The following is a 24,530-nucleotide window of genomic DNA, read 5'->3' as shown; positions in this document are numbered from 1 at the left end:
TCACTCTTCTAGTTATCCCATCAAAATTTGTCACGATCTTTATCAGCCAATCAGGATGCTACTGCAAAAATTTAAATCTGCGAGGCATCGGTAGGGCAGTGGATAGTGCCGGCGCCCCATGTACAATGGCGATGCCTCGCCGCAGCAGTCGCAGGTTTGACTCCAGCTTGCAACCATTTGCTGCATGTCACCCCCCACTCTCTCTCTCACCCCATTTCACTCTATCCTGTACGTTAAAAGGCAAAAAGCCCGAAAATATAATCTTTAAAAAAAAAATAAAATTTTTTTTTAAATCTGCTCTCTCCCCTGCTGCTGTCAGCTGTTGTTATAGGCAGAACTGTCACACCCTCCTCCAGCCATCGTATCAGAGTCCAGAACGAGCTCAACAAAGGCTCATTCCTCTACTCATCCAGATCTTCTCCACCTCTACCACCACCAGCATCTAGACCCAGGGCGGTGTTCCCTATTCTACTACTGATTCATCACCCTCCTTAAATATATATACCATCTCAATGGGGGCACTTAGACACCATTGAGATTGTATATGTTGTAGAAGCATATAAGTGCAGTACGTGAAACGGCCATTATCGAGGTGAAGCTCCTGGACCAACTGGTGGTACTCCCCATGATCCATCCTCTTTATTAGGGTCTCATGTACCAACACAGATCTCTGTTTATATGCTGACAGCTTCTCATCCTCAGCCTGAGCTACAGCAGGTACCCTCTGCCTCAACATTTTAGTAACTAGCTACTAAATACTGTGAAATAAATAAAATAGAATAAAAAAATAAATGGTAGATGGATTACAAAGGAAGGTTAAGATAAGGAGGTGACGGGGTTGTTGCCTTGCAAAAATAAAAAGGCACAGTGAGTTTTTTTTTTTTTTTTTACTAGTGGCAAGTCCTAAAATGGCCCCTAACGTTCATCACAACCCGAAATATAAAACTGATGCAAAGACATCGACTTTCTGGGTTTCACCAGTGGGAAACTGAGGGTGGCACTAAAGCAAAGGTCACAAGGTCAATTCAAAGAGCAAACTCACATGGGATGGATTAAGGTGAGAATGCAGAATATGCACAGTGTTGATATGTGACGTCTACGTTCTGTCCCTGTCGCTCCCCAAAGGACAGCATCAAGTTCTGCACGGCAGGGAGCGGGGGGTGACGATATTAACTGTCATGGCGTGGCAGCAGGAGAGTAAGCAGAGTACTGACGGCTCGAGTGCACCGCCATGATGAAAGGGGTGTGTTATAGATACACAGTATGTTGCAGTGAGAGTGTGACATGCGAGTGTGGCTCAGACTCAAGTAAACAGCTCACAAGCTTTTCTTGTTTTATTATTTGGTAACTATGGTCTATAATAAGATGAATACCCTAAAGTGGGACGTTCATTACACCCTCAAATATGAAAGTGTAAACAGAGTAAACAGCACACAAAGATTATTCTACAAGTGTGTAGTGTGGGTTTAACTGGTTGTATGCAGTTGATTCAAAGCATGTTTTGTCCTATTGTGGTTTTTCTTTGTGATTTTGTTTGTGTTTTTAAGGCTTGAGGGGGTGAAAGTGTCTTTATCCTTAATCTGCGACTCCTCAGATTTATCTCAGGACCCTTTGGGGCGTCCCAAACCCCAGGTTGGGAACCAATGCACCGTATAAAAAGAGTCCAAATGTCTAAAATGAAAAGTGTTCAGTACGCTTTCTTCTTCAGAGCAAGAGTAAATAACTAAGGTTGGATTAAAGGGCAGAAATTGTCTTTAATTCAAGTGTTAGTTGAACTTTAGGGGAAAAAGTCAAGAGGAGCTGTTCCCTCCATCCGCCCTCCTTTCTTTCCTCACACACCCTGTTGTCGTTGGATGCCTGACCAGCCCAGGCTCTATTTTGAAGAAGACAGTTGTGAATGCCAGTAGCTGTTTGGTATTTCAACAAGGCTGGAGTCTATATAAAGACACATATGCCTTTCTCTGCAAAATTCCACAGATGCCTTGAAGAAGCAGCAGAATTAGAGCGGATAAACGACATCCTAGATTACGGAGCACTAATGGAAGACGGATGTCATTATAGCAGCTTCAAAACGTCTATTCTGCCTGTTTTATTCTTCAGTGTCTGTTGTATTAAAGCTGTGAAAGCGTTGCATATGAGCGTGGGGGTTTCACTGCCGGATCATTTACGAGGAGAATGACAGGCATGCGGCATGTGTTCCAAATGTGAGTGCGTGTGCCACAGGCAGATCTCCAATGCAAACAGCTAAGTCAGTGCCATTAGTTCAGCTATGAGTGATGGGTCGGGGGAGCAGACGGCTGAGCTCGGAGCTTTCACCACGTTGGACCAGTGGGAGCATTTGTTGTCGCGCTCATTTGAGAGCGCGTAGGATTCAACGTCTGACATGCGATTGAAAACTTGTGAAACAGTGTTAACAGGGACACTTCCACGCTGTCATGCTTATGGTGAACATGCAGTGTGTAAAAGTCCTTGTCCTGTGATGGAGCACTCTTTGTGTCAAGCATGCACCACTCCAAGAGCTGTGGAGCTGGTTTTCCCGTTTCACAGAGTCCCAGAGGAGGCGGAGGGCAGCAAATGTCAGAAAGTCACTGTGGTCAGGCAGCCACTGATGTCGTCCACACCCGCTCACATAAGAAACACACTCTCCCTCAGCAGGATACTATATACATAGTGTGGTATGGCTGCATCTACAGTGTGCTGTGCTCTGAGAAACAGAAGATGTGCTGACCTTGAGTTGCTGTTGGAGCTCGCTATTGAGGCGCGTCAACACTGCGTTGGTTTCCTTGTTTTTGCGAATCGCCATCTGGATCTCTCTCTTCTGTTTGGACAGCAGCCTGAGAGACAATTTTATCCATTTTTATCAGATTTTAAATTCATTTTCTAGACGGATAGAGAAGTGTAACATAACCGACCTTGTTCAGAACTTAAAGGAATACCTCACCTCCCAAATGACCATTTGTTCATAAAGTTCTCACCCCAATAAATAAAAGTCACGTGTTGGTTGTACTTTTGTCAGTGAGAAGAGGAACTGCAGTGGTCAGACGGACAGACACAAAGAGGTGTAAGGAAGAAAAATAACAGCATGCATGATTGTATTATGGTTGGATTCCAACATGGAACATAAAGGATGGAGTCGACAGACGCCACTCGTCAGGCTCAACAGGAGCGCTGCTAAGATGAGTGGCTCCAAAGAACAGTATGGGAGGTTAACAGTGGGGAATTCCTGATCATAGAGGTTCAATTTAACAACAGCAAAACTATATCAAAACATCAGTTTACAAACTCTCACACAACTCGTGCAGTCTCATTTATCCAGTCGTATGCTCAGTACTTCCCAAACAGACACTCCTTTTCGACGGGGAACTAATCTGAAAGTCACTTATTTATGCTCTCTTCAAAGCAAGACTCCATTCACAAAAACAGCAATTTTACCTCGCTGAACACAGGAGCTGCTGGTTTACCTCTGCCTCGATCACTTAGTTAGTGTTGTTCTGTGACTTTTGTGTTTTCAAGAGTTAGTTAGGATTCACCAAAGTCACACAATAACACAAACTAACTGATCAGTTCTGTTCAATGAGGTAAAATTTATGTTTTGTCAATGGAGTCTGGCTTTGAAGATAGCATATTGTGAAACTTCAATTACAAGCCCAGTCCCAATTAGAAGCCTAGTCCCTTTTACCAGCCCGGTGTAGCTACATATTTTGGCAAATAAATGCCTGACTCAATTAGAAGCCTGGCCTGGTTGCCAAAAAGTTCATTGTTTTTAACAGAAGTTCTTCGAATGTATAAAACTGGGTTGTTGGCTTCCTAAAATTATGTGTCCATTCCTAGATTACCCTGTAAGTAGTCTCGCTCACCAGACCTTTCTCAAGAAAAGAAAGGTCTCGCTGGGCCGACTCTCACTTTAAGATTGGAGAAAAAAACGCCCCGGCTGCTTGTATTTCTTTCAACCAATCACAATCGTTCTGGGCGGTGCCACAGCAACGGTGCACTTGCAAAAATATTACCGGGGGGAAACAGGTTTTGGTGTGACACGCCCACAAAAATATCGCCTACAGGACACGAACCATGGCAGAAAAATGGCTACATCCCCGCAAGATCAAACACCGCGAAAGTTAGTAAAGGACGTGTTGAAAATGGTTGAAAACGGTTACACAACCGGAGGTGGTAGGGCGGGACTTCAGAGGGTGGCTCGTTCCGCCCAATGAGAGGCTGATGTATGTAGCGAACTTCCGCCCACTCAGACTACCCTCTAAGTTATTCATATTCCTTTAGTCTGTAAGAGTCCTCGAATTAAAAGAGTCAAAAGGGTTTAAAATAAAACAGGATAAAGTGGTGATGTGTTGGTACGCTGGGTGCTGTAACTCACTCTCTGATGCTCTGTCTAATGATTCATAATTGATGTTATCTGAAGCCTAATTTCTATACGTAATATTCATACTGGGTTAAATAAACGATTTGATTTGATTTCCCGATTTTCACTGAACTACAATTTTGTCCTAAATATCGGCCTGCTGATATCAGTGATTTAAGCAAATAATGGCCTGGGCTATTAATTAAAGTTTTACAGTGGATAAGTTTCACTGTCTGTTCAGTTCCCTGTCAGAAAGGACTCTGCTGGGGAAGTACTGAGGATACGACTGGATAAATAAGACTTGGATTATACTGTGCAAGGGTTGTGTGAGAGTTTGTAAACAGATGTTTTGATATAGTTTTGCTGCTTTAAACTCAGACCCCTGTGACATTAATGCATCAAGAATTTTCTCTGTTTCTGGATTCTTTGTTCACTGGAGACATAAGAAAGGTTTTCTTAGCGAATTCAACATTACACGGGGTGAGTATTGACTGATGGTGATTTGAGGGTGAAGTATTCCTTAAAGACAATATACAAACATAACACATATCCTAACTCCTGAGCCATCTCCATTTCGTTCACTGTTATTTGGGTCTAAACACAGTAAAGGGACGGCTTCCTGCACTCAAAGACAGTGGACACTGAAGCGATCAGATCAAAGCGCTAAGGTTTGACATCAGTCAACGAGTCATTACCAGCAGTCACCACTGTTATTGATGACAGATACTTTCAATGAGTCGTGTGGTCAACAAGGAGACAGGAGCACACATGTTGGAGTCATTACAGTGAGTTAGGGTGTGCCTCAGTGTCTGCTGAATTCCTTTTTCTGGATATGTTTCAGTGGTTAACAACCACCTCAAGGCACACCTGCATTTATATCTGTGCACTTCTATGACGTGTGTTATCACTCTTATCTGTTACCACTCACAACCTAGCCCTGGCTGAATATTGCAATAATAATGTGTGGTTAACACAAAATCCCACGACACACCTATGGTAAACCATTTGAGAACCACTGCCTGACAGTACGTACAATTAATAAGGTCTTTAACCTGAATTAACTGATTGTTTTAGCCACTTGGGGGCAGCACAAAAAAGGTACAAACACAACACTGACACCTTATAAAGCTGATGTGGCTGTAATTCTAAATATTAAAAATACTGATTCTGGCTCACATAAACTTCATCCACTGCTACGAGTTAAGATATTTTGGGATTAAAGAGTCAACTGTTTAACTGACTTTTGAGCAGGTTTGGTGGGCGTAGGAAACGGCATGGCAGGTGGAGGTAGCGTCTCCAGGTTCTGGCTCTCTGGGTGGTATTTCCTGCGGACTGGCTTCTGTGGCGGCTGACTGTGAGAGACTCCGATCACGTCCTGAGGGAAAGTTTCAGAAATAAAAGTTGGTCTCCTCACTCTGATAGAGACACAGACACTCATAAAGTTTGCAGTTCAGACCTGTTTCGAAGCATTCGTCAGGTCTTCAGTACTTCTTCCAAATCTAGAGCGCGGCCCCTGTTCCTCAGGTTTCACACTGCTCTCCTCCTGCAACACACACAAAAGCCAAAGCATGAGTAAAACTACACAAAAAGATTTGCAAAGATGCTGGCCACTTAAGCGTTACGATAAAATATATCTTCCTGGTGTTGATGTCACGATGAGGTGAAATAATATGAGGGAGCTGCTAAAGAGGCAGGATGAAATGTGTCGGCCCTGACCCGGGATAAATTAGCACCTTCCCTGCAGGGACCACGATCTAGTGCTCTCCTGCTGCAGCTTCCTGCCTGCTCAGGGGCAGCCATGATGGATTAATGTGCTTTTATTGCATCTCCTTGCTGCATTTCAGCCATTATTCTCCTTTAGACATAATATCTAAAGTATCCCCACCTGCTTTCATTCAGCAGAGGTTAACAGTGCAACAATGTGAAGACAGAGCCGACACATGAAGGTCAGTTTCTTCATTTTAGCTCAAAGATTAGTTGTTAAGAAAGTTGAAGGCATTTCTTACCAGGCAGCACCTTTTGTTCTATTTCAGCACTGCATCATTTCCCATCTGTTAATGTTGGATTTAGTGAATTTGATCCACTAATTTCTACGGGCTGCTGTCTCCATTGCGGTGGCAGCTGAGATGCCTGGGCTCTCCTGATGGTTTAAACAGGCTAATGCCGCTGCTGTAAATTGTACCCAAGAAACCTAAAAATCCATTTTAGCTGAGCAACGCAACTGACACAAATAATGACCCTGAGATTCACTGCACCGCTGGATGTGAAACACAACCACAGCATGGAAACATTTAAAAAAAGGTAGCGTAGTAGCTGCTACAGTGGCATTAAACCACAGGAGCTCCATCAACACTATGTGTGGTCACAGCAGCCGTAGGTCACGGCTCCTTCAATCCAGCAATGTACGGGCTGAAGAAATATTGTCACTGTCACACAGACTTTACCACTAACTGATAAAAATAAGAACAAACTAACACAAAGCAAACCAAACCGGGTGAAATAAACTTATAGATACTAAATCTCCCTGTGGAGCAAAGAGTGAAGCCAGCGAACACAACAGGAGGAAGATATGAGTGATGACCATCCAGCTCACTGTCTGAATGTATTTACATGTCAATTCCTCCTCTCTATGGAGGAGACGGTGGGCCTTGGTGAGTGTGGATAATAGCTGGACTGACGGATAATGTGTATTCAGCTCTGCTGTGCTTTGGAAAACAAAACAAAGATGTGGCATGTAGGTCACGACTGCAGCAGCGTCGTTACTGGCTGCCCGCCCAGCCTCTCACCAACTGACCAGCTGTGGTCACTGGAAAAGTTTCTAGTTTGGAAAAGCAAAGTGAAGTAAAGTATGAATAAATAAAGTGAAATGAAGTTCAGAGAAGTCAAGTGAAGAAAAATAAAGGTTAGCAAAGTAGTGTGAAAGTGAAGTGAGGATCTGCCCTCGCAATATTCATTATTTTTAGGATGCACTAATTTTAAGGCAAAGTGTTGACAGATGTATGTTTGGTGTTTTGATATCTGCTCGCAAGAAAGCTCTCACAAGGCGCTGGCGGCCTCTTAAACCCCCCACAACAGAGGAGTGGATAGATATTGTGATATTTATGTTATGGAAAAGACGACTTTTTCTCTTCAGCTTCAGACATATGTACGTAAAACCCTCAGCCTGATTTTGTGAAGGTATCGTAAAGAACTTTTTCAATTTACATCCACTAAAAGGTTGTTTTTTTTGCCATTGACAGGCTCAGACTGTTGTTTTTAAGTGTCTGACAACAATATAGAAAGGATCCCTACAGAGATAGACCCCGTCATCCTCAAACCCACCAGACTCCATTTAAATAAACAGTATAACAGTATAATCATCATAAAACACACTTAATTCAAAGTCAACAGGAACAAAATAAAACTCACAAAAATCATCTTGGTTTGTCTTTTCACTGTTCAACAATCACCAACTCTGGTTTGGTTGAAATTAAACCCTTAACTCACCCAATTACATGTGAAAATATGCCGGCTCTATACACGCTAAAATTACTGTTTATTTAAATGGAGTCTGGTGGGTTTAGCGATGGCGATTTTGGGGCTGTCTCTGGTTTAAAATAGGATCTTACTCTTTAACCAAAAGGTCTATCTCTGTAGGGATCCTTTCCATAATGTTGTCAGACACTTAAAATAATATTCTGAGCCTGTCAGTGGCAAAAACAAACACTTTTAGCAGGTGTAAATTGATGGTGCACAATTGCCGATTCTGTCAGACCCAGAACACGCTGGAGGGATTACATATCTCATCTGGCCTGGGAACGCCTTGGGGTCCCCCAGGAGGAGCTGGAAAGCGTTGGTGGGTAGAGGGACGTCTGTCTGGGTGTTTTGCTCGGTCTGCTGCCCCTGCGACCCGGCCCCGAACAAGCGGATAAAAATGGATGGATGGATGGATAATTGCAGATTTATGTTACACTTCAGCCTGTTTTGCGGGGGCTGGCTTCAGTGCTCTCTCTCAATACTGGATCAATTTAAAAACTGTTGTCTCCATTCATTACTGAGACATAAAAGCATGGTAAAATAGGATCCAGGTTGCAAATGAAGTAAAATACAGTAAAGTGAAGTGAAGTCTTAACAAGTCACGTGAAAGTTACGTCTTTGTCCTTTTCTTTTAAAACTAGAATGAACTGAACAAAGAATGAACAGTATATACGTCTACACACGAGGCTGTTTTCCATTCACCATAACTGCACACTGAACTGATCCCAAGGGCTCCCTGCAAACGCTGGTATCAAATATTCACCCTTAACTTAAGATTGACATGTTTTATGTTGAGGAAGCTATTTTTAACCGTGCCCATAGTTCACTCATGTGTCTCCGAGGGGTTTGAGCTGGTGTGAGTTTCAGTTTGTCTCACTAAGTGAAAAATATAAGACCGGGCACCTTTGGGATCGTCCAGTCTTCTAGGTTTTAATTAGGACTAAGTAAAACATCCTGTGGGGAGACAGAGAAATGGTGATACTGCAAAGGCAACACTAATGGAAATGGAGAGGAGGTAAAGATAGAGGAGTGAGAGGGCACGTCTGCTGGATTCAACACACACAAACCACCAGTGATTAAAAAGATGAACTCAGTAATGGAGGAAGGATCTGAGGGATTATGTGACTTCCTAGATAAGAGAGGAAGGATTGAGCTGCAGGAGCTTTTGACCTTAAAGGGACAGTTCACCCCAAAACAAATACACATATTTCTCCTCTTAACTGCAGTGCTATTTATCAGTCTAGATTGTTTTGGTGTGAGTTGCAGAGTGTTGGAGATATCAGTCATAGAGATGTCTGCCTTCTCTCCAGTATAATGAAACTAGATGGTGCTTCATGTAGGAACTATTTTCTTTCTACTGAACTACATCCACCAACTCTTTCACCGCACAGAAGGAAACATGCATCTACTCATGGACAAGAAGCTCGTGCTGATGTAAACATTAATGGCGTCCTCCTCAGCTGAGCTGTAACGTTAGTTAGCTTAGTGGTGCTAGGTGAGCTAGCAGTAAAAGCACGCTTCCTTCTGAGCTATGATTTGGTAGAAAGAAAATAGTCTCTACATGATTTCCTGGTAATCTATCTAATAGTTGACAAGAGATGACACTCAAAACCACAAATGTCAACCTCATGGTGGCGCTCGTGTAAAAGTCAGGGGATCATCAAAGTCAGGGGGGTGTTAAGTTTTCAAAAGTCTGATTGCCCATGGATAGAAGGTGCTTCTAAGCCGGTTTGTCCTGCTCTCCAATACCCTGTATCGCTTCCCAAAGGGCAGGAGATTGAAGAGGCCATGGCTTGGGTGGGATGGGTCAGACAGGATCTTCTTGGCCCTGTTTTGCGCTCGCGTATTTGCTATGTCTTCCAACGAGGTCAGAGGGCAGCCAATAATTCGCTGCGCTGATTTAATGACCCCTTGCAGGACTTTCCTGTCCTTGGCCATGCAACCTGGGTACCATATAGTGAGGCAGTATGTCAGCACACTTTCTATGGTGGAACGGTAGAAGGAACGCAGCATGTGCACATCCAGGTCACATTTCCTTAGCAGTCTTCGGAAGTGTAGCCTCTGCTGGGCCTTTCCGACTACCGCTGATGTGTTGGTGGACCACGTTAGGTTATCAGCCACATGCACCCCAAGAAACTTAAAAGAGGAGACTCCCTCTATCTGTAGTGGGGCAGGCTCCGCTCTCTTCCTCCTCCAGTCCATCACCATCTCCTTGGTTTTGCTGGCATTCAGCAGGAGGTTATTCGCTGAGCAACAGGCTGCGAGCCTCTGAACCTCCTCCCTGTATGCTGTCTCATCACCGCCAGAGATGAGGCCCACCACTGTTGTGTCGTCCGCGAATTTGACGATGATGTTAGAGTGCTAGAGGGGGGCACAGTCGTATGTGTATAGGGCATACAGGAAAGGGCTTAACACACAGCCCTGAGGCGAACCTGTGCTCAGTGTCCAAGTGGTGGATCCAATTCATCGTCTGGGGACCATGAATGTTTGCACAAAATTTCATGGCAGTAGTTGTTGAGATATTTCAGTCTGGGCAAAAGTGGTTAATGGACTGAAAAAATACCTTCATAAAACTCAGCAGTAATGTCTCTTTGCAGAAATCATGACGCAGTTACTCAAGATAATCCACAGACCTTGTTGTGAACAGCTTCATGGGACAATTGCCCTCTACGGAATTACACCCATCAATTATATCACCACGCAGAGGGAAGCGTGCATCTACTGCTAGCTCACTTGGCACCACTGAGCTAGCTAATGTTATAGCTCAGCTGAGGAGGACGCCATTAATGTTTACATGTCGCGCCTTCATGAACATGAGCCACTCCTCCAACATAAGATGCACGCTTCCTTCTGTGCGGTGAGGTTGGTGGGTGTCGCTTGGGAAAAAAGAAAATAGTTCCTACATGAAACTGCTCGCAACAAGGTCTGTGGATTATCTTGAGTAACCGGGTCATGATTTCTGACATTGCTGTTGAGTTTTTCAAACATATTTTTTTGGCACGTTGAGCACCACAAGCCGAGTGCCATCTAGTTCCATTATCAGACAGAAGGCAGACATCTCTACGGCTGATATCTGACTTGGCAACTCACACCAAAACAACCTAGACTGATAAATAACACAACAGGTAAGAGGACAATATGTTTTTTTGATTTTGGGGTGGACTGTCCCTTTTAAACTCCACCTGATTTGTCCAATAGGTCAGACAGGTGGTTGCCATAAAGACAGAAACCCTCTGCCAGAAGGACGGTCACATAAAAAAACAGAAGAGCTTTGTAAACACGTAGCGTTCCAATTGATTGATTAGATATGAATTACCTGGTAAAGAGGACACTACTACACTTCTTTACAAACTGGGACTAATGGAGACATGAATGCACACCTGATGTGATTAAATTTGTGGAAAATCAACCACAGTGTGTCAGTACAGTTTCATAAGCAAACAACGGACTGAGGTTGGATATAAAACATGCACTGAATTGTTGTGCTGTGTAACAGGATACAGGTATATACCAAAAACTATAAAAACTGTCAGGAAAGACGACTGAAGGACAAAGAGAATGATGTGGAGACTAAACAGGCGACGTGTCACGTCAGCCATAAATATATCAGTGATGTATTCAGACTGAGCCGAGTTTGATGTACGCCGCTGTCATAACCCCTGAGTTCGTTTGTGTCTTGAAATAGAGGCCCGTATATTTGACAAAGATGACCTCAGAGACGCGTTTACGGTGCAACATCTGAGATGAAGGGCGGAAAATCAGGGAGTGGAAAACGCTGACAATCTGGGAAGGAATTTTGAGTTTCCCTGCTTATATTCTTTCCCCCCTTTCACAGAGACAATTTGCGCTACTGCTTGCTACATTTGCAAACCCCAAGACAAATCAATGACGAAAATCTGATTTCATGCTCACCTCTTCTCTGAAGTGACTGAAGTCAGCAAAGTTTGGCTGCTGCACTTTATTCTGGGGAGTTTTCTCTGATACGGTGATAAAATGAGGAACCTGACAAGACAGATGAGAGGTACTGATTAGCAGAAGCATCATTAATTCATGAGAAATTGTACAGCTGGAGTTCGGAGGAACAACAAAGGCTTTGTTCACTTGATAAAGGAGGATTGCTGCCATAATGAAACCAGGCTTACCTGTGAGGTTGATGGTCTGGGAGGGAGGGCTGGAGGAGGCGGCAACCATCCACTTTTAATGCCTAAAATACAGATAAAATATCACTGAGCTGTAAACAAGTGTTGCTTACCTGTATTTTCCTCTCAGCAGCCACATTTCACTCTTCACACACAAATAAACCACCCATATTTTCATAATCAGACAACGACTTGCAATGTTATGAGCCTCTCACCTTCCATACTGAACAATAAAACCCACCCAGATCCATTTCCCCTTTTGTTCTCCCGTGAAAGGAGAACTGTCGCAAACAAAACACAATAACTCTGTTGCAAAATGCACCGTAGCTCCGGGCGGTTTACGCTCTGAGCCTGCGTGTTCACACACTGATACTGTGAGAGGAGCTGAGTGGAGACAGGGAGAGTCCTGCAGATGGGAGTCGCACCTGGAGCGCCCTGCTGGAAGAGCTTGTTGAGGTCCAGCGAGGAGGCTCTGGAGTGGGTCTTCTGGGGTCGAGGTGGAGGAGTGGGAGGCTCTTCTGCTTTCTTCATCGCCTCTTCAATAGAGGTGCTGGAGTAGGACCTGGAGGTGGGGTCACATGGGTGGAAAACAGAAGTATAATGAGGTTAAAGAGCGACGTAGGAGTGCAGAGGACTTGTAATTCATGGGGTGATTTTCACCTCGGTCTAGTTTTTGTCCTCATGTGTGGGTCCAGGTCCTGAGGCGGCTCTGTGAGGAGGGATACATTAACAAAGGCACGTCAGACTTTTGGTTGTGTTTGAATGTTGTAAATGAGAAGCAACAACTTCCCTGTGGAACCACACACTGTAAGTTCATGTGTGTAAAGTAGCTCATCCAACACTACATGTAATTTCAATGTCATTTTTTCACACCTGGACACAGTGTGCAGTGTGCTCACAGGATACTTTATATTTCAGCTTCTGGAAAAGGTCTGTCATCTGTCACTCTTAAACTAACCATATACTTTCACCAAATGTAACACGATTCCCGACACAGTGAAAGCACCAGGGGTCGTGTGACACATGATGTGTGTGTTAGAGTGTGGATACCCGAGCCGAGCCAAACCGGGTTTGGACAAATACAGTGGAACCCTCTTTAAGTGATCACATCTGTCCAGGTCAATTAATCATTTTAAATAAGCAGATGATTATTATGACCCGATATTTTTCCTTTTTATTCCTCTCACTGGCATCTGTATCGCTATGTTTATTACATGAATATAAAGTAATGAGGGGCATCACATGGGGCCATTTTCAACGCACTTGAAGAGGACAGCTTCAACCACAGGTGCTTTTCCTGTTTCGTTTCCTGTCTCCATCAGCAGCCATGACTGACTCAGGGTAGCCTGAGGGACACCATGTTTTACTGCTGCATCTCATTGGCTCAGTTTTCTCAGTTTGTCATGTCATAAATTACTCTTTTACCTGTCATAAATTCAATGTACACACAGCAGCAGCCTCAGGTGGTCAGCTGGAGGCAGGTGAGTTACAGCGAGACAAAGCATCATGGGAGTTAAGTAAAAATAAATTATATCTATATAGACTTACTGTAGTTTTAAACGCTTTTCATATGTTGTCATGCATGACAAAGGCCTAAAGTGGAGACAGTAAGCAGACTACTTGTTCACTTTAAGTAAATAATGTAACCATAAGTGCAGCACACATTATATTTTTGGGTTATTTTCATTACTATTGGGCACATTATTTATATTTTAGTAGAAATAGATTCAGCATTATTGAGTTACTGGTCATTTATAGTAGTTTGTGTATTGTTTCATTTGTATTTTCATGCTCAGTGTTTAAGTGGAGTCATTGTGTTCCCTTGGTTATGAGCTTATTGGTTCCTACCTGCCTTTGTTTTGTGGGGACAGGTATGAGTGATACACGAGAGAGAGTGAGTGCCTCGTGCTTTACAGTGAAGAGAAGCTGCTGTACCCCTAAGTTGGAATGTGTTAGTGCTGTCTTGCCGTGTTGGTAAAAATTAAATGAAGAGAAAGAAACAAATGTTGTAGCCTGCTTATTACCCACAGCCTGGGAGAACAGGGGAACATTAACAACAAGAAAAGAGGGTTATAAGTAAGAGCTCACTGTAACCGTGATCACCGTAACTGGGTTCCACTGAATTTACAAATGATGTTCACGTTCGGGTTTAGCCTCCTTGACATTATGCTTCAGGTTCTTTATATGAAAATATAGTGTAAAAATAAAAGAAATTGATGGACCTACTGTCTGTGTTGGCTGCTACATGTTCACTTCTGGGGTTAGTTATTTACTTGACTTGTTGCATGAATGCAACACAGGCTATTTCAGGCAGAAAACATTCATGTAGCCTAACTATGGATGGAGGAGGTTATGTTATATTTGTCATGAGGGAGTTTAAAGCTTCCAAAAACAATGCAGGAAACTCAACAGTGTGGAGGTTTCAATTTAGTCATCAATGCAGATGATAAAGAAGCAATTGGTTATGTAAAATGTAAAACCTGTGGGGCTCTGACGAGATATTACAACAAGACGGCTGGGAATCCTGTGCCCACACGTGTGTAATCAGGGTTTACTGGCAAGCTGTGACTATGGTGACAAGAACTGCGTCAGGCTCGGTGGGTACGGTCATGATAAACAGAATGCCTGTCAGGTTGAGGTAGGGCTCTGTTACTGTTTCTGGACTCGGTGCGAGGTTTTACAGAAATATGCGTCCGACCGTCAAATGATTCACTTTTAATGTTATCATGTTAAAATAACTTCTAGTATCACCTGGCCTCTCAGGAAGTTGCAGAGTCTGTTTCTCTTGAGATGTTGCCACCCTCTTCACACCCACATCTGCAGACACAGTGATCAAGATATCAGCAGCAGGACAACATACATGAAGTATTAATGCTTACAGAGTGCCGCTACCCCAGTTAATATTTCATGCAGAGCAGCGTATTTACTCAGAAGAAGTGCATGTGCCTTGCATCTGATTTTAGAATATGTCTTACAGTATGTCAAATTTTGTTTTGGAAATTGCTATACAAATAAAGTTTAATATTCATAATTATTTGGGCATTACTTGCTTAAATAAACTAGTAAACAGTGGATTTTATTTTACCTTGTTTACATGATTCCTCTCTCAAATCTTGTTTTGTCGTGGCGAGGCCTGGCTGGAGCCTCTCTATAATGCTCCGATCCTAAAAAAAGAACGATACAACATCACTGCATGCAAAGACTGAGATAATTTGAAAAGTGTAGTGCATTTTAGGAAGAACAAGCATGTGCTCTAAGCTCAACATGTTGATGGGAATGCTCTTAGACTAACAGGGAGCAGCCTCATGTTCAGCTTATTAGTGCCCCCTACAGGCATCACAGAGGGACTTCACATTAACTTTTTTTTAACTGGCATTGCAGTATCTACTTTACCATGTGACTAGGCCGTGGAACAGCATCATCAAACACAATAAGAGGCTCTGCACTCTGCAGACAAGCACAGTGTAAGGGGTTAATTCTGGGATAGGAGCAACCAGCAAACTACAGCAAAGACAAATGAGTCTGTGAATGTTCCAGATAAGAGATTAATGGCTGTTTCCCTTACCTCAGGAGTATCCGGTATGTCCTCTTCCTGCTGCATGAACCCTGGCTGCAGGGTTGGGGGAAGGCTCTCTGGGAGAGGGTAACCATTCTTGCGTGCTACAATCAAGTGAAAGGCTGTGCAGAACTCAGAGAACGTCAGAGCTCCATCTCGATCCACATCACTCAACTCCCTTAAAAAATGAGTTGGGGGGAAAAAAAAATCAGCAAAACCTGAAAGTGAAGCTGTAGAGTTAGGTCTGAAACAACAATCCTGATGAAGGAATTCAGGTTATCACTAACGATGGTGTAAGAAACCATTTTAGTAACATTAGTAATCATTTCCCAATAATTTTATGCATGTTTTCTGGAAAGAAACATTGATACTCATTTATGGAGCAGGAATTTTCTTGACAGAAAAGTTCAGGTAAAGATTCACTTATGATTCATAGACAAATGTGACATTTTTCACAATATTTCCATGTTCTGCTGATCTGCTGTGCACTGACCTGAGCAACTAATTGCCTATGTATTCATTATTTTTAATTGAACATAAAATAACTAAATAAAAGAAGACAGTTTGTATTTGTGTATAATTTCTGCCAAATCACAGTTTTGTTTTCTGGAAACCTTACAGGAAATCACTAGAAAATTATTCTGAAATCACAAATAAAATGAAGTGTTACCACTATTATCAACAATTGTCAAAAATAAAGGAATAACTATGTTGGAAAATATATGCATTCGATTCTTGCTGATCGATACCAATCTCAATTAGCTTATAAAAACTAGAAACGGGATAAAAGCTAACCTAGCTCACTTAGCAGCACCTTTAAAGCTCCACCATAAAACCACAACGTGTCGCTTTTAGATGTCTGTTTTTGAATGATTTAAAAAACTACATATAAAATGTTAAATTCAACTAACTAACATCATGGGGATAGTTTTGTGTTAGCCAAGATAGCCACAAGCAGTCGGTTAGCTTAGAGTAAAAGCCGGCAACATATGGTAAAAGTTAGCCTGGCTCTGTCCACAATATGTTGCATTTGTTTTTAAATATATTTTACAGACTATATAGCCTACAGCTTGTTCATTAGCTAACATCAAAGGGGAGGTTTCGTGTTAGCTAAGCTAGCCAAGCTAAGCACGAGCAGCTGGTTAGCTTAGCACAATGGCTGGAAAATGAGCGACAGCTAACCTGATTCCGCTCAAAAGTAACATCATAAATTCATTGTTTCTGTTTTTGAGATAAAGTGTCTTATAAGCCCATAAGGGCTGGGCCTCTTTGAAGCATGACACTTAAATAAAGGATTCAAATCAAATCAAATCAAAAGTAACAAAAATCCACCAAACAGCACCTTCTGAACTCCCATGTAAAATCACAATATGTTTCATTAACACCTGTTTATCAATGTATTTAACAAACTATATAGCCTATAGCATAACACTAACTAGCTAACATCAAAGGGAAGGTTTCGTGTTAGCTGAAAGTAACAAAAATCCACCCAAACTCCACTTAAAACCTTAAAATATGTTTCTTTTACACCTTTGTTTTTAAATTGATTTTAAAGATGATACACAGCATGGTGGTTTTGTATTAGCCGAGCTAACCACAAGCAGCCGGTTAGCTTAGCACTATAGACAGAAACATAGGTAAACAGCTAGCCAGGCAGTAACAAAAATAGCAGTAGCACGTTTTAAACTCCCACGTGAAAACACTATGTCGCCTTTACACCTTTGTTTTCGAATGGATTTCAAAAATTATACATAGCATTCATAATAACTAACGTAAAAAGGATAGTTTTGTATTAGCTAAGCTAACCCCAAGTAGCCAGTTAGCTTAGCACAACAGCTGGAAAGATGGGGTAACAGCTAGCCTGGCTCTGTTCAAAAGTAACGAAAATCCAACAAGCAGCACTTTTAAACTCCACAGTACAACCGTAATATGTCACTTTTGCATCTGAAAATGGATTTAACACGTGGCAGGTTAAATTAATTAACTAACATCAAACAAAAAGTTTCGTGTTAGTCAAGCTAGCACAGGTTAGCTTTGCAAAAAAGCTGGAAACATGGTGTTATAGCTAGCCTGACTTTGTCCAAAGGTAACAAAATCAAAAACTCAAAGTGTAATGTCAAACTATTCCTTAAAATTGTGTGATAGGGATGTCCCCATATACTGGTATTGACAATAATGGTGACATTTAAAAAATGAAATATTGATATCATGTTAATAATACATATCATGTTAATAATACAGATAGTGTAAATAAACCCAGTATATTTTAAATCATTTCTGTTTCTTTCCATTCTTGCTTTGTCCACCCCCACACCCCTACCCGATAAGGTAACAATGAATTACACTGAAAGAATTATTATCATTATTATTAGTATTTACATTTCCTGTAGATACTGCTATAATATCAGTACTGTTAGTTCTTTTGGCAATGATAAGCATGTAGTGAAAATCTGAACATATCTTCCCCATTACATTTTATTCTATTCAATCATTCTCTTTGTTGCAATGAATAAAACAGCTCCAAATGTCCCTTCTGTTTCAGGATGAGAGGTCGTTGAAGGTCTGCTCCTGTCTGACTCAGTGTGCACGCTGAGGTGCTTGGCTGATAAACACCTAACTGACCCCAGAGCAGAACAAGGACAGACAGCACAGTGAGTCAGCACTTACCATATGTGGGAAAGTTCTGGTATGGGGAGCTTGGATTTTGTGAAGAAGTTCTTTGCAATGGTTCCTAGAAAAAAGAGTCACAAAGTGGTGACATAGTTTGGAGGAGGTTTTTCAATTTATAAATAGGTGCAGCAGGAGGGGTGGTGGTGTACATACCCAGAATGAGAGCCCCCAGGTCAGGCTGCAGGCTCTTGAACTGATTAGTGTAATACTCCAGCTGTTCCTCTGTGATCCTCCAGGGGTCATCGTCAGAGTAGTCTACTGCTCCCTGCTGGTCCAGCCTCTCTGATGAAGAAGCCTGGGAGGATGCACAGAAATCATTACTTAAAGAGCTATACAGAATTATTTACATGAGCATAAAAGGTGTAAAACTCTAGGTTTACCCGAGCCATGGCAGGATGCTCCACAGTGGGTTTGGTCCCGTAGTTACTGGGCGAGGAATGCTGCTCCAGCTGAACGACCGGCCGTGAGGAATGTTTGCTTTCATAGGCTGAAGGACAGCAGAGAAAAACACGGCTGCAGTGGAGGAGAAACCTGAGACTAACACGCCGATTACACCCCTCAAAAATGTGATCAGAGAGAATGATAAATTTCCAGATCAAAAGACCAGGAGGGAGAAATCAGAGCTTCCCATTTTAGAGGATGCAACAGGTGTCAGAGATGCAGTAAAACCTCATCTTTTACATTTCATTTCTAATTTATTATACATGACTAGTGCAAGATATCTTGCAGTGCTGGTCCAGGGCTGCATTTCAGTTACCCACAGCAGCAATCATCGAGGAAAACACTTTATCAAAGAGACTACGAGCATGTGTGATGTGCTGAAAACGCTCCAAACATGCTGAATTAGAGCACTTTGCTAAAAAAGGACATTTCCCAGTGATAAACAGATACAAAGTTGTTTCTACCAACCCCAAATCGAACAGATGAGGTGTGTCTGCACTGGACTGGAAGTTGTCTTACCGATCTGTGAGTCAGCCCCGTTTCTCTGCTTGGCATACGGGTAGCCGCGGTAGGTCAGGGGGGATCGAGGTGGTGAAGTGGCCGGTGATCGTGGTGGGGACCAAGGCTCCTTCAGAGAGAGAATATTTTTATTTCACAAACATAAGTTTAAGTGACCTCTATGCATATATTCCCAGAACAGATGTGACAAGTTGCTGGAAACTCTCCCATTAACATGACAGTGTGACGGGGTGATGTACTAATGCAGCAGCACATTAATGTCATGAACAGCCTGTTCCAACTCGTGCCAGAATGTGCCCTATTGCTTTGAGGTCTGGGGAAGCTAGAGGTAAATGTAACCTTAACTAAAGTCATTGCTAAGTACCTGTAGCTATCCTTTTATGGCGCAGTGCACTATCGGGACGGTGTGGTTATATGGTTTCCATTGAATCCTAACCACAAGCGCCCCCAGGATGCCCCTGTGCTCCAGTTTCGAGGGGATTACAAAACATTTTACAGGCATCTTAATCCTAATTTAAAAACAATGTCGTGTTTTTTTTTTTGTTTGTTTTTTTTGGTATTTTTGGGAATGAGAATTATTAAATAGTACCCTGGAAATCCAGAGTTCTCACGAGAGCACAATTTGAATTTGCTCAGCGAGTCACTCTGGCAATCAGTAATGATGCTCATTACCCATGCCCTTGGAGCCGAGCTGCACCAATCACATCGGTGTATCTGATATAGGCAGGCCAGAGGCGAGCTAAACAGATGACGACAGTGTTGCGACGACGAAGTCCAGAATCAGTCAGTAAACACTGCAAGATGGCTACGGATGAACACCAGTTGTTTGAAACGGCTTTGGCTGCTACAATGAACGAGTTAGACTTGGCTTTTTCTCTAAAAGAGGAACAGAAGACGGCGCTTGAATCTTTCCGACCGGATACGGCAAGAGTCTAATCTACCAGTTTGCTCCGCTGGTAGCGCTCTGGATACGTCACCCCGTGTATTGTTCTGATTGGTCGTAGTGTTAGCCAATTGCGTGCAGTGACATTTTCAAATGCATACTTGGTGCCGCCCCTCGGCCATGTTGGGCCATTTGCATTACTCATAGCCAGACCCTAAATTTCTCTAGATTTGGGTCTGGATTTCCAGGCTAATTAAATAGAGCAGTGGTTCTCAAATGGTGTGCCATGATGCAAATCCAGGTGTGCCGTGGGATTTTGTGATAACCACACATTATTACTGCAATATTCAGCTGGGCCTATTAGGGTTGGGTCGGTTCTCGGTAATACCAGTTCGGTTCGGTACTCTGTCTTGGACCTTTTTTTTTTTTTTTTTGAGACCGACCGGACCGCACACGTCATTTTACGGCGGAAGGTACGTGGAGCGGACTCCACGGAAGTCCACCCGGACTAAAAACGGACGTCCGCAAGCCCTGTGCGTGCAAAGCTCAGATTTTATGACCGCGCGGACTCCGCTCCGCGCACCAGTGTCACACAAAAGACTGCTCGGTATGTATTTTTCACATCACGGGGATTTTTACAGGAAACTACAACGCAGAAGTGTGCTTGACTATGGAAGCCGGAATGACTGCGGACATTCCTCGCGGAGTCCGCTCCGCTTATAGTACGTTTTATAGTTCATTTTTAAAAACAGCAACAAAAAAAGGATTCCCCTTCTGAAACAAAACTCACTTTTAGTGGACATAAAGCGAGTGTTTACATTGCAACCAGTTTGCTGCTGCTGGCTGCAGAACTCTTGCTCAATACTGAACCAGTTTCAAAAATTGTTGTTCCCATTTGTCACTGAGACACACAAACATGGGAAAATAGAGTCCAGGTTGAAAAAATACCAAAGTTACCCTTTAACATGAGGCCTCTGTGGTCTGAGTTATTCAAATCGAGTGGATATGTTCCCAGTTTGGTCCGTTTAGTACAACATGTTTGTAATTACGCTTCCACAGCAGCTCAGTAGGAATAAACACTTTGCATTTTGTCCCTAATCATTTACACTGGAATCACATTCGGAGGGAATGGTTAAATGACCAGTATGAACAGGAGGAACAACTACAGCCAGGACAACCTGCCCAGTTCTATCAGACTGTCTTGAAAACTTGTCAACATATCCTTTAAGTATAACGCAGCATTTAAATATAACAAGACTGGCACTAAGTACCCAAATTTATTCCACTGATGCTAAATTTTGACGCTGCAGCCAACAGCAGTTGTCACAAGTTGTTGGCAGTGTTTTGTCGCCTCTTCAGTCATCAAGTTTGGTGATCATGTGCCCGCTCTATCTGCTTGTTCTTAGCTGAACCAGTGTGATCTACATCAAGGTTTCTTTAGGTCTGTCCCTGTTCTGCATACTTATGGCCGGGCTGGAACCTTGAAGGAGGTTTGTCCTTCTCCTCTAATCTCTCAACAACGAGGCCTTTCTGCTCTGATGATTACAGCTGAGAGGAATGTCTTTGCTCAGTGCTTCAATTGACTCTAAACATTACCTCAGTGGTACAGCACCCACTCAGTGCTGCTCTAATCTGAACAGTGGTCCATGCTTTAATCTGTAGAGTTTATTCTGTCAGAGAGCAGCTAGTCACAGTTGAGAGCTAGTTAGAAATGTCATCCCAAGTTTACCTTTCTCTCTACGTTGGCCTCCAGGTGTCTGAAGGTGCTCCTGTCTGCTGGAGTCCAGGAGATGGAGCCAGGTGCAGTCCCACACTGAGCCCCCTGAACGTCCATGCTTGGAGGGACGGTTGGGTATCGCATCTCTGCTTCATTCTTCAGCCCAGCGAATCTGGGCAGAGGTAGATCTAAAGGGAGACATGGGGATTATTCTTATGTCTCATTTACCACGTTATATTAAGATTTTTTCTTTTTAAGTCAAAAGAGGTATTTGAAGGAACAGTGTGTGAGATGTATGGGAATTTAGTGGCACATAACAGTGAGGTTTGCAGACTGCAACCAGCTGAAACTTCTCTCAATTGGAACTCTGTCAATGTTCATCATTCAGGAGGTTTTTACCAGGAGCTGAATTATGTAACATGAAAACGTAAAAACACAAAAGGCCCTGTCTAAATCCAGTGCTTGGTTTGTATGTCAGTTCTGGGCTACTGTAGAAACATGGCGGTGCAACATGGCGATCTCTGTATACCTGGACTTGCTCCCTGCGTCGATACAAAAGGCTCATGCTCATCAGGCTCATCAGTTGTTCTTTGGGACAAACCAGACTCTGACAACATGAATGGTCGCGGCAAAGGAGGCAAAGGACTCAGTAAAGGAGGCGCCAAGCGTCATTGTAAAGTTCTCTATGATAACATCCAGGGAATCACTAAACCCGCCATTCGCGGATCTACGAGGAGACCCACAGTGTGCTCAAGGTGTTCCTGGAGAACTAAGAGGAAGACAGTGACCGTCATGGATGTAGTGTACGACCTCGGAGGTTAAATGACCTTCTGATCTCACTCTAAGGTAACGAAAACACAATGACTCTTATTTTCAGGTGATCACACACTAAAAGAAACATATTTATTATATTATATTCCATTTCTACCAATATATCCCCCTAATTCCTGCACACTGGACCTTTAAGTCAAAAGCATTTAATATAAAAAAGGAGATTTCAGAAGTCTTGTCTGATCGGAGCTTCCTGTACGACGACCTTTGATACGTCTGGAATTAGCCTGAGGGAATTAATCAGGATGAGCGTCTTTACGTGTCTCACTCTGCTGAGGTGAGCTACTACGAAACAACACCACGGTGAATATGAAACTCTAAACATACTTTTCTAATAATCCATCAACCTATTATGTGAAAACAGATTTTCTCTTGGCTCGGGGGTGTGACTGATTGTGCGCTCTTGTAATAAGGGCAAACCCACTTAGCCCTTTCCACGCGACTCCCCTTTCATCCAGATTAGACCAAATCCTGCCATGTTCAGATAATCTCCTGATCCCCTTTTGCTCTCATAAGACGCCTCCTCTCGGTGCAGCAGACTTACTGGTCGTTACGCTCTCCAGGTGGACGGGCAGACCAGACTGGGCGGCCGCGAGCAGCTTCAGGGCCACGAAGAACTGAGGCGTACCAAAGTAGCCCAGACGTTTCGCTCCACACACCTCGGTCACCTGAAAGAGTAAACCTGTTTTAGACAGGCTTTAACAATATATGATATTAAACCTCATCGTTTCAACTGCCTGCTGTGTTTTCCTCTTTTCAGAAACATAATCCATAATCTTAAACATGTGATTATTTTACACCATGGTCAAGATAATGTGTAATACAAAACTACAGGCTCCTCTAACAGAGTAAAGCCAGAAGAAACCGTGTGTAAGGGATCAGCAGCACAGTGGGATCTGTTTATCCAGTACTCTTTTGATTAGAGGTACAATGACTGCTTTGGGGGAGCAAAGAAGATTAGGATTACGTAGGACAATGAGGGAAAATTCCCCAAAAATATAACAGAAGGAAATTTGGTTTTGAATAAAAAGAACTGTGTTGATGCGAACACAAGCTCCTCCATCTGTGACGTCACATATATTTGTCTCTTAAATACAGAACTGAAACAAGGCAACCTTGAATAACAGAAATTCCTCTTTGTCATTTAAGTATTAACACACACCACCTTGTACTGTTATACATGTGATGACACTCATTGACCAGAGAAACTGGGGCACTTTTGCAAAATGACGAGAAGCCGGGGGTCAGTTAATAATAATAATAATATTTATCAGAATATAAAATAAATGAATTGCCTGTTTTCAACCTTTCTGCATCTGATGTCCACACTCATCTTTGTAAAAATGCAAATCCAGTGGCAGCAGCCCTGCACAGGTCAGGCATGCAGGAGTGTAAATCTACGATATGAGTACATTAGGGGCTTAGCCTGGACCTCTGTCGGGGGGTCGAGGGGAATCCTCTCCCGGACTTTTTTTGTTTTTGATAAACAATATTTTTATGTACTCTGGCACCTTCTTTACATTCAAAGTACAAAATAAAAATTCCAGTGTGAATCAACTTATTTTCATAGCAAATTAGAAAATGGTCACCAGGCCGTGCATCACCTTATCGCAGTGGAGTTACAGCCCTCGCCCCTTACCTTAACCTTAACCATCATAACTAAAGCCCTGTTTCCACCAAGCAGTTCAGTTCACTCTGTTTCCACTGTGAAAAGTTGTGGATGGTACCAGTGGAACCGTTACGTACCGTTACCGTTTTTGGTCCCCCCTCTGTTGGGTTACCTAGCACACAGATCTGGTACTAAAAGGTGGAGCTGTGAACACTGCAGTCTGATTGGTCAATAGAGGACGGTCACTCTGCTCAGGACTGAGTTGTGGCTGGTTTTGTCTGAGCCGACTGCTGGG

The 24,530-nt window shown here is 42.8% G+C and overlaps 1 protein-coding gene across 2 annotated transcripts in view; it reads right to left on the bottom strand.

Annotated features, from left to right (window-relative positions):
• Positions 1-24,530, bottom strand: part of reps2 (RALBP1 associated Eps domain containing 2) — a 36,232-nt gene that overhangs the window by 1,908 nt on the left and 9,794 nt on the right. Inside the window, exons 2-18 of one of the 2 annotated variants that reach the window (XM_050055530.1) lie at positions 23,171-23,294; positions 21,808-21,983; positions 19,145-19,304; positions 18,616-18,722; positions 18,389-18,530; positions 18,233-18,296; positions 15,575-15,743; positions 15,403-15,456; positions 15,095-15,173; positions 14,761-14,826; positions 12,670-12,718; positions 12,435-12,571; positions 12,013-12,074; positions 11,783-11,872; positions 5,811-5,897; positions 5,596-5,729; positions 2,729-2,834 (exon numbers count right to left, since the gene is read on the bottom strand). In XM_050055530.1, the coding sequence (XP_049911487.1) occupies positions 2,729-2,834; positions 5,596-5,729; positions 5,811-5,897; positions 11,783-11,872; positions 12,013-12,074; positions 12,435-12,571; positions 12,670-12,718; positions 14,761-14,826; positions 15,095-15,173; positions 15,403-15,456; positions 15,575-15,743; positions 18,233-18,296; positions 18,389-18,530; positions 18,616-18,722; positions 19,145-19,304; positions 21,808-21,983; positions 23,171-23,294 (1,806 nt within the window). The remainder of the gene's footprint in view (positions 1-2,728; positions 2,835-5,595; positions 5,730-5,810; positions 5,898-11,782; positions 11,873-12,012; positions 12,075-12,434; positions 12,572-12,669; positions 12,719-14,760; positions 14,827-15,094; positions 15,174-15,402; positions 15,457-15,574; positions 15,744-18,232; positions 18,297-18,388; positions 18,531-18,615; positions 18,723-19,144; positions 19,305-21,807; positions 21,984-23,170; positions 23,295-24,530) is intronic. The other variant, XM_050055531.1, reaches the window with a different exon arrangement.

Source organism: Epinephelus moara, chromosome 10, assembly GCF_006386435.1.
Source record: "Epinephelus moara isolate mb chromosome 10, YSFRI_EMoa_1.0, whole genome shotgun sequence".
Lineage (NCBI taxonomy): Eukaryota > Metazoa > Chordata > Actinopteri > Perciformes > Serranidae > Epinephelus > Epinephelus moara.
This window is presented reverse-complemented; position numbering and strand designations above follow the sequence as displayed.